Source organism: Spea bombifrons, chromosome 13 (assembly GCF_027358695.1).
Source record: "Spea bombifrons isolate aSpeBom1 chromosome 13, aSpeBom1.2.pri, whole genome shotgun sequence".
NCBI classification, from domain to species: domain Eukaryota; kingdom Metazoa; phylum Chordata; class Amphibia; order Anura; family Pelobatidae; genus Spea; species Spea bombifrons.
In genome coordinates this window covers 27322730-27336737 of record NC_071099.1, presented here as the reverse complement: position 1 = coordinate 27336737, position 14008 = coordinate 27322730, and the positions used below count along the sequence as shown (strand labels likewise).

The following is a 14008-nucleotide window of genomic DNA, read 5'->3' as shown; positions in this document are numbered from 1 at the left end:
ATGTTCATTGTTTTGACTGTTCTGTGTTATTTGATTTTCAATCCCTGTCCCAACCCCTGGTGGGATTATCTCCGCGTTCCGTCGCTGATACGTGAATGCTGTGTTGGTTTCAGGTCCCAAGCGGGGAATGGAATGTAGCCCCATGTAAAGACGATGACATCCCATGCCGGCGAATGCGCAGTGGCAGCTACATCAAAGCAATGGGGGATGCGGACAGCGAAGACTCGGAGGGGAGCCCCCAACCGTCCCCAAAAACTGCAGCTAGGAGGCAGAGCTACCTCAAGGCCACGCAGCAGTCACTGAGCGAGCAGAGCACCACGCAGAGGTACAAGAAAGGCAAATAATAATAAAAAGGAGGGGGGACAAAAGAGTATTCTGTCAGAATGGACTAATGTACTTCCAGTTAGAACTTGTTTGTGAGCCTTGATCGCCCCCCTGTGGCCACTTTGTTAGACAGTTGCCGTGACTCATGCCCTCTATGGCACCAGGTTGGATGTGAGATGTATCAGTGTTAGCAGTTACCCGTTTGCTAGAGGCCATGTTAAAATGAAACAGATTTTAATGACCGCGATAGATTTCCCCACTCCCTTTACCTCAAATACACTGACACACAAAAAAAACATACAAGCCGTTTTAGGGACCGGCCACTTGGGTGGTTTGCCTATAGACGTTAACGCGTAGTTGGTCCCCCTTTGCGGCTATAACAGCTTCCGCTCATCTGGGAAGGATTTCCACAAGATTTTGGGGAGTTTCTGTGGGAATTCTTGCCCGTTCATCCAGTAGAGTGTTTGTGAGGTCAGCCACTGATGTTGGACGAGACGCCCGGCTCTCAATCTCCGTTCCGATTCATCCCAAAGGTGTTCAGTGGGGTTGAGGTCAGGGCTCTGTGCGGCCGGTCAGGTTCTTCCACCCCAAACTCATCCAACCGTGTCTTTATGGACATTGCTTTGTGCGCTTAGGCACAGTCATGGAGGGTCTTCCTAAACTGTTCTATTCTATTCTATTGACTCCCATGGGTAGTATGATAGGGGGTCCGGGCGTTTGTCTAGCAGATTGAAAACAGCACAATATCCCCTTTAAAAAAAATTAAATACATGGAAAAAAAAACCTTCTATAATGGGAAGTATTTTTATAAAATACACAAAGGGCCAACCAGGTCCGCATTTTCTTTAATTAATTTATTTATAAACTTGTATCGTCTTAATCCATGCGTTTTTGGGGGTAGTTCCGTTTATTTGGGGGTTCTTTTGTAATCTTGCATTAGTTTAGGGTGGTTTTCATTGCATTGTCTTAGAATTTTAATTATACATTTTCCGCGCTTCCGAAAATATACGGCCAACTCTAAAAATGTAAATTTTAAATATTATTCAGCTCCCCCTGGTGAGCAAAATATGGTTATGTGCACACAAAAGTAATCTCGCGTGACGAATGTTTTATCTCCGGATTCTGGACCCTAACTCTTGTCTTGTCAATGAGATGCCGTCTCCTCCGGCGGTTCTCTAACAACCGGCAATGGGGTAGGTGGCTTTCCCAAAGATTCTGTTGATCATTTTGGCAACCAAGCGGTTGTAATAATGGTCATTATCATACTTAAGAACTTGTTAGAAGGTGAAGATACTCCATAAGTGGGTCACCTGTATTTAAGCAGGGATTTCCAAATGGGACGCTGAGATGTCAGCAATTATTTCCTTGGTCACTGTTTGTCATTCAGTAAAAGGTCCTTTTTCTTCTGCTTTATTGTGGTGCCCCCCCCCAGGAGTCTGGACCGTGTGGATTCCATGGACATTCTGTCCCCTCCAAAGTTCCAGAGCTGGGAGGAGGATTATAACCAGCTGACCGAGAGCGCAACCGAGGAGAGCAGTCTGTGTCAGGTGGGTCTTTTTTAACCACATTGGGGGGTCACAGAGTATCCCCGAAACTGATTTCAAGCATAGAGGAGTCTCCCACTACGCATATAACATAGCGGAAATAAAATGGCATTGTGTTAATTGATAAGATATACAGTATGATGTATACAGTAGTCTTGCTCTCAATAACACACCTGTGTAAAAGCAGGCTACAGTGAGACCACGTTGCAGGATACCTAGTAGAAATGTACATTTTATTTGTATCTATGAACCTAGTTGAGTACGTTGGGATAGCCGTATTACTCCTGTAGTTTAGATCTGAAAGAAATAAGTATTGCCGTACGATACGACTGACAATTTATTTTATCCGTTTATCGAGTCAAAATCTATACTAATCACAGAACATCTTAGAGATGTCGTCGGCAACAGACTGGAAAGGTGCAGATCGCAGCAGTTTAAGGTGGCCGTGAATGAATTTAGTGAGCGTGGAAAGAATGCGGAGGGGTAGGGAGGGCGAGGGGGATAATAGCAGCGTTCGAAAATCTAATTATCAAACAAACGGCTATAAAAAGATCACTGTCTACGCCAGCGGATATGTGGCGCCATCTGCTGGCGGACTCTGGTATTACACAAATGACTATATTGGGTCCAAGGATTGGCTTTGAAACACAAGCAGATCAGTCTGGAGCCCATAGCCCAGCGTTTGGGTCTTCAGATCATTGGACAACAGAGGAGGTGGTAAGCTGCAGATGTAGAGCTGCAGCTTCAACCTTTTGTTTGAAATCAATCTAAAGAATGCATTATAAAGTAGGTCTGGGGGGCATAATTCATAGTTTTAGGTTTGTGCTGTTGAGGATGGTTGATTTTTTTTGTTTCTCCATTATTTTAATGATTTCTCGTCTCTTTAATTAGGATACTGAACCTCGCTGCCTCCTGCAGTACCAAACCCCAGAATCAGAAGAGCAGAGGGAACGGTACCAGCTTTGCCAGTTAGTAGAGGAGCAGAGGGATCGGTACCCACTGTGCCAGGTTCCAGAGGAGCAGATAGAGCGGTACACGTTGTGCCAGGTGCCAGAGGAACAGAGGGAGAGATATCAATTATGTCAGGTGGTGGAGGAACAGAGAGAGAGGTACCCGCTATGCCAGGTGCCTGAAGAGGAACTGGAACGATACCCGCTGAGCCAGGTGCCGGAGGAGCAGAGGGAGCGATACCCGTCCGAAGAGAAGAGAGACCAGTACCCAATGGGCCAAGCGGTGTTTGGGGATGCTAATCCAGTCCACACCGAGGCTTTTGACCTTCACCTGCCTAATTACTTCCGTTCACGCAGCCACAGCTACCTCCGTGCCATCCAGGCGGGCTGCTCCCAGGACGATGACACAACATCCCTGCAGTCTATGTCTCCCCCACTCCCCATCACCAGCCGGACACTCCCCAGACACATCGGTGAGTGCACGAGAACAAAGTGTCTGGAAACGGCACGGCGACACTGACAAGGCTCTGAGCCTGCAGGCTTTAACCAGGGTATCTGTGTAAATATATATACGTATGCATGTAAACTGATTGACACGCATGAAAGTGTCCTATAACCCCCCTACTGCTCCGTATAACCCGTCCCCAGAACTTCTATACTCTACAGAACCTCTCGCATGTAACCCCTCCCATTGCTCATATAACTCCTCCCTCTAAACTCCTCCCATTGCTGACATGACCATTCCCTCTAACACCTGCTATTGCCCCAGATAACCTCTCCCTATAACTTGTCCTATAGAAACTCTCCCCATAACGTCTGCTTTTACTCCATATAACCCCTTCCTTTAAAGACTGCTCTCCATTTAACCCCTTTCCTACTCCTTCTATAGCTCTGATTCTCAACATTACGCAACTCTATACCACCTTATGTGGGTTCATACGCTCCACCCCACCTGCCCCCCAAACCCTGATCCCAGGGCACCCGAGGCCAACGTCGGTCTCACTGGCAAACCTGGGAACTTTCAGGCTCTGGCTGCCCGGAGCCCCCCCCACTTGCAGGATGTGGCCAGGACTACCCGCTAACATTAGTGGGTGGTCCCATTGATGTCATGGGCCACACCCCCATTTAAGGAGGAAATGGGCAGGGAGTGGGTGGCATCAGGACCCTACTCCTGCTACCCGAAGGAATCAGGTGTCCACCTGGAGAGGTGTCGCTTCCCAGAGTTCCCCATTGTTTCACGGTTGTAAGGGGGTCTTTGTTAAAACCTGTTGGGACCCCCTGCTCTGTAACTCTGTGCTCACGGAAGTAGAATCTCTTCAGTATAACGCATTCTATTTTGGTCGGGAAAGCTTGAAAGGAACGCTCCGTGTTAGCCAGCAGAACAGACAGGAGTCAAAGTACTTTTGTAATAAACAAATGTCAACAGTGGAGTAAAAATGATGCCTTTACTGATAGCATAAAACTGAATTTTCATTTGTTTAACTATCTTTGTGAGTACCGTATTTGCTCGATTATAAGATGACCCTGATTATAAGACGACACCCCCAAAATTTGAATATGAATTTAGGAAAAAAAAGCCTGAATATAAGACGACCCTATAGGACATTTTTTTTTACTAGTAAATATTAATTCACATGTAAACTATTATTTAAAACTATTAATAAAAACTATGATTGAGAAAAATGCATGTTTTGTTTTTATTTCCTTTTATTTGCCACTCTGTCCCAGTTATGCGCATCTGCCCCCAGAAATGCCTTATACCCCCTATATGCCACTCTGCTTCCCTAATATGCCACTCTGCCTCCCAGATATGCCTTATACACCTATATGCCACGCTGTCTCCCTGATATGCCTTTTAACCCCCTACATGCCACTCTGCCTCCAGAAAACCATTGAACCCCCCCCCCCGGCTTACCAGTGCATCCCTTTACTTGTGGCCCGTGCTTCAGACTTCCTGGAGTACTCTGCTGCTGCTGGCACTTCCTCTGGGGGCTTCTATGGTGGAGCACCAGAAGGTCATGTGATGCCGGCGCTCCGTCATCGAAGCCCCCAGAGGAAGTGCTGGCAGCAGCAGAGGCTGCCAGAGAGGAGGATCCAGGTCCCCCTGCAGCGCTGCGGGGGATCTGGATCTTAGTCTTGTCTGACCTCTATTTGAGGTCTGATTAGAAGATGACCTTGAATATAAGACGAGGGATATTTTTCAGAGCATTTGCTCTGAAAAAACTTTGTCTTATAATCGAGCAAATACGGTACTTTAATATGCATTATTTAAAAAAGGTAAATAATGGAGAAGCTTCCAGCTTCCTTTAGAGAGAAGCTGCAGCTCCCTGTTTCCTCCATGGATAATTCTCACCGCTGATTGGCTGCTTGAAACCAATGGGCCCTAGAGCTGACTGGCTGTCAGTATATTACTTGCTAGGAGATGTGTTTGGAAAAATGCATATGGGGGAACATCGTGACATTTCAAAAAGGGACCTTCCAGCTACCATATACATTAATGTATATATATAATGACTAGAGCGTCCCATTAAATGCATACGTTTCACTCAATGCTTGTGATTGATTTTTTTTAGTACTAAAGTACCTTGACTCCTCTCTACCCTAAAGCAATTACTCGGCATAACTCACAGAGACTCAAAGGTGAGGACCCTTTAAAATGACACGAGGTCTTTTTATAGCCCAGGAAGCAATTTTCTCTGCTTCTGTATCCTAGACAATGCTAAGGAAGTGCTTTAAAGTGGAAACGCAACTGTATATTATCCCCCCAAGCCTGCTGGGGGGACAAACTCACTCTAACACACACACTGACTCCATACACTAACACACACACTGACTCCATACACTAACACACACACTGACTCCATACGCTAACACACACACACTGACTCCATACGCTAACACACACACACTGACTCCATACACTAACATACACACTGACTCCATACACTAACACACACTCTGACTCCATACACACTGACTCCATACACTAACATACACACTGACTCCATACACTAACACACACTCTGACTCCATACACACTGACTCCATACACTAACATACACACTGACTCCATACACTAACATACACTCTGACTCCATACACTAACACACACACTGACTCCATACACTAACACACACACTGACTCCATACGCTAACACACACACACTGACTCCATACGCTAACACACACACACTGACTCCATACACTAACATACACACTGACTCCATACACTAACACACACTCTGACTCCATACACACTGACTCCATACACTAACATACACACTGACTCCATACACTAACACACACTCTGACTCCATACACACTGACTCCATACACTAACATACACACTGACTCCATACACTAACATACACTCTGACTCCATACACTCTGACTCCATTCACACTGACTCCATACACACTGACTCCATACACTAACATACACACTGACTCCATACACTAACATACACTCTGACTCCATACACACTGACTCAATACACACTGACTCCATACACTAACCTACACACTGACTCCATACACTAACACACACACTGACTCCATACACTAACATACACACTGACTCCATACACACTGACTCCATACACTAACATACACTCTGACTCCATACACACTGACTCCATACACTAACATACACACTGACTCCATACACACTGACTCCATATACTAACATACACACTGACTCCATACACTAACACACACACTGACTCCATACACTAACATACACACTGACTCCATACACACTGACTCCATACACTAACATACACTCTGACTCCATACACACTGACTCCATACACTAACATACACACTGACTCCATACACTAACACACACTCTGACTCCATACACACTGACTCCATACACTAACATACACACTGACTCCATACACTAACATACACTCTGACTCCATACACACTGACTCCATACACTAACACACACACTGACTCCATACACACTGACTCCATACACTAACATACACACTGACTCCATACACTAACATACACTCTGACTCCATACACACTGATTCCATACACTAACATACACACTGACTCCATACACACTGACTCCATACACTAACATACACACTGACTCCATACACACTGACTCCATATACTAACATACACACTGACTCCATACACTAACACACACACTGACTCCATACACTAACACACACACTGACTCCATACGCTAACACACACACTGACTCCATACACTAACACACACACACTGACTCCATACACTAACACACACACACTGACTCCATACACTAACATACACCCATGCATTCTAACACCATACCCTAACACACACTCGCTGTAATACCATACATTAACACACACTTACTCCAACACCATACCGTAACACATATACTCACTCACCTGTGTGTGAGCTGCTGTGCTACTACTACTAAACCTTCTTCATGTGGCAGGGTCATGTAACGCTTGGTTACACTATAAAGGTTTGGAGTCCCTTAAAATAAGATGAAATTGATCAGAAATCCATAGCAGACGGGGTTAATGTTTTAAATGATGAAAAAAATTATGATTTTTAATGGAATCTCTTCACAGGCGGACAGAGGCCTTTATCACTCCCATCACTCCTTTATCACTCCCATCACTCCTGTGTTTGCTGATCCAGGCCTGACCTCAGGCAGTGCCCCCCCCGAGACCTACCATGATGGTGGTCCTCCTCCCCTCTGTGTCTTCATTCTTCAGCGCACCAGAACATAACTTTATATCCTGAGACTCCTTGCATAACATGGAGAAGATGCACCCGAGGTCTGCAAAGACCAACACAGTATAATAAATGAGTGATCTTTGATCTCCCCGACCGGCCATTAAGAGCAGATGCCCACTAGGGATGCCAGTTGCCCAATAAGGGGATTGGCATCTAGTAATGCTGGTCAGGAGCTGATACCCCGGGCCCAGTCCTAGTGCTAGTCCAGAATATGCTACTGATCCTAATTAACAAACTTATAAAACAGATGAATAAATAATAATGCTATCTTTTCACTTAATAACATAAAAAAAAAACACCAATGTTTTCCGATACGCTGTATGTGATGCAGCATTATTTGTTTTCAAGCTAGTCCCGGTATGCGCAATATAACCCCTCTCTATAACCCCTCCCATTGATCCATATAACCCCTCCCTATAACTCCTCCCATTGATCCATATAATCTCTCCCTATAACTCCTCCCATTGATCCATATAACCCCTCTCTATAACCCCTCCCATTGATCCATATAACCCCTCCCTATAACTCCTCCCATTGATCCATATAACCCCTCCCTATAACTCCTCCCATGTATCCATATAACCCCTCCCTATAACTCCTCCCATTGATCCATATAACCCCTCCATATAACTCCTCCCATTGATCCTCCTCACCTGTCAATTTGTTACGTTACATACCACTTGTTATGTCCTGTCTACCCATTGTACAGCGCTTTGGAATTTGATGGCGCTATATAAAACAATAAATAATAATAATAATCATATAACCCCTCCTTATAACGCCTTCTATTGCACGATATAGGATTTAACTCCTCCCATTGCTCATATAACCCCTTAAGTCTTCCTATTGTTCATAAAGTGTTTCCTAAAAAGAAAAATATTTTTCTTACACGATTTAATCTAAACACAAATATTCTGCTGTTTAGAAACACATTATTGTTACTTTTAGAACCCAGCGATACCCTCATACCCAGCAAACATTCCGACCCCCTAGAAAAGAGGGACATCAGGGGAGGAAAAGGGGGACAGGGGGATTTGGGTCCAAAAGAGGGACTCTTTTGCCGTAAATACCCCCCTTTCTTATAAAACCTATTATTTTTCTATATTCTGGAATTGTAAAGCGAATGATAAAAATGGTATAGCATTCTATATACAGTGAGTGTCAATGGCTGTACAAAGCCCATAGATGGAGCCCAAAATAGGTCCAGTCGTGTTGGAAATTCCAGCCTACTACCCCTGAGATTACACGTACTGTCCAGGCTATCGGTTAAATAGAATTGTTATTGGCATTTAAATACCCAACCGCTTTATCACAGAATAGGCGATAACCCTGTCCACGCAGCCCTGTGTCTGGATGTGCCCTGGAGTTATATGACAAATTCATACTTACCAGCTGTCCCAGATCTGGGCCAGCTCAGTGAGTCCTGGGCTATTGATCCAGTGTCCTGCTTCTGGACGCCTTTCCACTGGATCCATACCTTTGGAACTTGTTATTAAGGCATCTTTGGCATCTCGTGGTTATGCTTTAGGCTACAATGGAAGAATTTGGCGATACTTTACGTTATGTTAACCCAGGTTAATACATTCCGGTACAGAAAGGAGAAGAGGGTCCTGCTCCTATGAGCTTACAATCTGTGACATTGGTTGAGTGAGAATTAAAGGGTTAATGAAAAGGAATCCCCAGCGAAATAGATCTTAACCTCAGTAATGCATTATCCTAGTATTATGATGGGACTTCTGAAACCGCTGGGTCCAGCTGCTGCCTGCTGTAAACTACAGCTCCCATCGTGCAAAGCTATGTAAAGGCCTGCGCGGCATGCTGGGAGTTGTAGTACACGGGGCTGTCTGCATGCTCACAATGCATCCGGCATGTGCCTCTGCTGGCGGCAGTAGCGGTGACATGTTCACTTTGTTGTGGGCTGTCTGCCGCTGTCAAGACTGCCTTCTTTTTATAGACTGGTGTGGGCAGTGCCAGGAAGGGGGCATTTTCCCTGTAAACCAGAGGTAGGTGGGCAGTTTCCTTTACTTACCGGTTTAACAATCATACTTTACAAGTTATAAACGTACTGCTTAGAAGAAAGGGCATTCTAGCATTAACTACACGTGACCCGATCGCCTGTTTTAATGCCAAGAGTATGGACACACCTCTTTTGCCCACAGAACATCTATATGTGCTTATGGATTTTTAGACCAGAATAACCCTTTAGAAGCCCGGTAAATGAAAAATATGTATGAAAAACATATGTATGTGCCATGTATGATACCACCCTGTGGCATCGATAGGGTTAAGGCGATGTATGGCATTAGTACTATTATTGTGAGCTGTAATGCTCAGAGGTTCATTGGGCCGGATCTTCTAAGCGTGTAGCAGTGGGCAGATATATTGCAGCCTTTATGGATCGCTGGCATCATGTACATTTGGCTTTGTGTGTCTGTCTCTTTAAGAGCCCCCCCTCTTCTGCGCCTCTGTCCTTTTAACTGCCTACATCACAATGAGTAAATGCACGCCACGCCCCACCAAGCTTGGCATGACGGTTTGCGGGGGGCGGGGTTTTTCTCCTGGGCTTTAACCAATGTTGCTCCGCCTCTTAAAGGGGAGACGCTGCAAAGGGAGCAGGCAGGAGGGTGAGTGTCTGTGTCTGTCCCCTTGTCTCTTGTCACCTGGCCCGGCCACACTAGCACCACTGTGCCCACCCGAGCACCAGGGGCAGTGCCCACCACCCCTCCTCACCCCTCCGGCCTGCTGACTCTATACATTCTATGGGGTTTAATCTATAGCTTATTCTTTCAATCCTCTGCAGAATTTCCTATGAATGAGTAGGGCGGATCCCCTGCTCCGTATCCACGTCTAACCCCCACCATCACCTCTCATTTGGCACCGGGACCTCTTTGTGCCCTCCTAAATACCCCATATAGCCCCTGCTAGCCTAGAGCCCCTCCCCGTCTCTCCCACTCACTGGTTCCATCACCCTGGCTTTGTTTCAAGAGCTGTTGAAGCAATGTGAGTTGGACCCTTTTTGGTGCCCTCTTTGCATGGCATGGCTTGTGTGATCCCTCCTGGGTGGGGGTCCCTTTGTGATGGCTGGGTTTGGAATGTATATATATATATATACGGTATATATATGTAATTAATATGTATGGGCATTGCTGGTGATTTAGTGTCTCGGAAACCCCCTTCTTGTGCTGGGGATTTAAGATGGCACAGCCATGCCAGCGGCGGAGGGCACGGGAAGGCTGGTGTCCTTCCTTAAGTGCCATTAGCCTGCGTGTATTGATTGGTACAATTAACTCTTGGTGCGCTGCGGTGGAAACGCTGATGCCAGCAGCTCTGCTAGAGAATGGACCGTTTATGTGCTAGCATCCTCCCTTTCTTTCAGCGCTGGCAGCTGATCGCCGGCGTGTGAACGGGGTCCATGCTCTGTCCTGTCCAGACTACACACTCCAGGGGGGGGGGGATTTAACGATGTGTGCGGCATGGAAACAAAACCTAGACGTTGGCAGGGCTGGTGCCAGACGTGATGCGCTCGCTTTGCATGAAGGGCTTTTGTTAGCCGCGTGCGGTTAGTAGTCTGCTTTCCGCTGTCCTGCATGGCCGAGATGTGTGCCCCGTAGCCCCTTGGCATCGCTCTAGTTCGAGGCGCATGTGGCCCGCGTTGGCGCTGTCTCCGATGAATCAGATCTGTTGTAACCCTGGGTTACGTTGCTGGCAAAATTAGGCAGACTAATCACACATGACATACCGTGTGTACTGATTTGGCTGTACAAGCGTGTCTCTAAATTAAGAGTGACTAATATATTAAATGCAGCTACACAACATTGTGCGTGCGCAAGAATTTGGCCCATCTGGTGTATTGTTCATTGGTGTATCATACCTGCCGTTTGGTAAGTCCCTCAGTGATTTGGCATGTGCCCGGTAGATTCTCTCATGGACTACTACTCCTATTATCCAGCGACAGTCGATGGCTGTCTAAAGTTTGAGACCGCTGTCCCGTAATGTACGCGAGGGGCTGAGCTTCTTGTCGGCCACAACTTATGTCTTGCCTTTAAGGATCTCAAGGAGTTTTGAGGTTGTGGACAGCATCCCTGGGCATGATGGGAGGATGATGGGAGTTGAAGTCCCTAGCAGCTCCGTGTATGGGTGGATTCCCGTTTCCTTTGTGGTATCTGTATGTCTCATCAGTAGCCTGGGTGTCACACAGTGCTCAATGGGGGTCCCCGACGGTCTTCCTGTTGTTTGTCCGACGCTCTAAATAGCAGCCTGGCAGGTTGACAGCTATATGTGCGATGCTCTGCGGGGACTTTTCTAGTGCAATGCTCTGCAGGCTCACGGAGTTCTGACATTGGGGTAGATAGTGTTGTCGGGATGGGTGGGAATGGGGTCTTCTGCAAGTGATCAGGCAGAGCAGATGCTGGACCTGTCATTCACCCGAAACCCACAACTGTCATAACACAGGAGCCCACCGCAATAAACTTGTCATTTAGGCGACAGAATCTGTCCCGGGGGGCCACACCGTGCCGCGCCACCGTATGTTTATATATCCGTACTTTTCTATATATGGTCAAGATATACAGTGTCTCTGGGATCTGTTGTTAAACTGATGTATGGCCTACAGACCCCTTATAGAATGCGTATCACACTATAAGGACACTCTGCCGTAGGGGGGGTCACCTGCCGGTATACCACCGCTCACCGATGGTATATTTGTAGCGTTGTTTCTTGTGCGGACGAAAAAACATCAAACAAAATGTTACTTAAAATCGCAACGTAAATAGTAGCAATGAGCGGGGATTGTGTGCCCCGCAAACATCTGGAAATAAGAATTCGGACTAACTACTGGCAGGCGAGCGGGGGTCTGTCCCGTTAATATAATGCAGCCCCGCGTGATCGCCTTCGCATTTCTATAGCATTTTCTATAACTTTAAAATCACATATTATTATTATTATTATTATTATTATTATTATTTGAATGGCCTGATTGAATTTAATTATTATTTATTATGTTTTAAATGGCTTTAAGCATTATTATTATTATTTAATGGTATTATTATTATTATTATTATTATTATTATTCTTTAAAGGGCCTGATTGAGTTTAATTATTATTATTTATTTATTATGTTTTAAATGGGTTGAAGCATTATTATTATTTTTTTAATGGTATTATTATTTAAATGGCTTGATTAAGTATTATTATTATTATTATTTAAATGGGTTGAATAAGTATTATTATTATTATTTAAATGGCTTGATAAATTATTAATAATAATTATTGCTTAATGTATTTGCATGAATGGTTGATATAAAAGCTCCATAGTTCGGGATGTTTAGTATATAAAAGCCCCTCCGTGTTGATCTGTTTAGCCCTTTATTGGATTTGGGGGTCCGTGTTAGGTCACGGCACTGTACAGATTATCCTCATGGCTTGTGGCTCTTATTGACCTGGGGTAAGATCAGGTCTGACCTCCCGCTGCTCGCCGCGGGTGGCTGCCATGATGGGAGTTGTTTCCCGGAGCTGGGTAAGTACTGTTAGCCGGCAGACTGGTTTAGTCCTGCATGCGTTTAGGAACAGGAGCTACTTTAGCTTGGTTATGGCATAGGCCTGGGGTTGTTTCCATGGTTACAGTGTATATCACAAACTGTTGCCCTGGTGAGATACAGAGGGAGAACTCAGCGGGATAAGTGGGGGGATCAGGACTGTCCCGCACAAAGCAGGACAGTTGGGAGGCACGCTCCTTTTTGTTCCACCAGTTATTGTGTGTTTTTGTGAATAGACCGCTTGGCTCAGTAGTGGCCGCTGATTCCACGAGTTATTTGTAAAAAAAAACACAACTATGCGTCACATAATTATTTATCCCATCTGTGTGACGGGATCATCTTTCCAGGAGAGGCGTCCTACGAGAGAATAATCTAACATATAAATAATACCAGAAAGGGAAGTAGATATGCGGATTTGCCTTCCAGTGGGAGTGGTAGAGGAGCTTAGAATAAAGGGAAATGTGACTTATTTACATACCACGCCGGAGAATAAGCCGATGAAATGTAATAGAATTTAGAGTTTTCGGGGGGAAACCCGGCCTGTTCTTCGGAAATAAAACGCCAGATGCTTAGGTTTGTGAATGATTATGGTGATTGTGTTGTATAGCGCCGTCGCATGCCACAGCGCTGTACAAAGTGAATCCGTATGATATACACGCTTTACACGATGGGGATCTGCTGGGTATAATATCTCCAGTCCGTGGACCCGAGGGGGCAAAAGAGGATAATCAGCGCATGTTATAAATAGTTTATTATAAAACATTAATAGCTGGCCTGACATTACTCGCCGGGGTATTAATAGCCGTCCTCCCCGCAACAAATATCGATATATTACCCGGCCTGGGGGGATACGGAATATTCCTCCCGCCTCGCTCTGCGGGTGACACAATCCCGCTATCGTCTGGTG

At 45.5% G+C, this 14008-nt stretch overlaps 1 protein-coding gene across 3 annotated transcripts in view; it reads left to right on the top strand.

The window, feature by feature from the left end:
- Nucleotides 1-14008, top strand: part of DLGAP4 (DLG associated protein 4) — a 48266-nt gene that overhangs the window by 18783 nt on the left and 15475 nt on the right. For 2 of the 3 annotated variants that reach the window (XM_053454172.1, XM_053454171.1), the window contains 3 exons: nucleotides 114-325; nucleotides 1757-1871; nucleotides 2760-3291. In XM_053454172.1, the coding sequence (XP_053310147.1) occupies nucleotides 114-325; nucleotides 1757-1871; nucleotides 2760-3291 (859 nt within the window). Of the gene's footprint in view, nucleotides 1-113; nucleotides 326-1756; nucleotides 1872-2759; nucleotides 3292-10106; nucleotides 10192-14008 lie in introns of those variants that run through there. The other variant, XM_053454173.1, reaches the window with a different exon arrangement.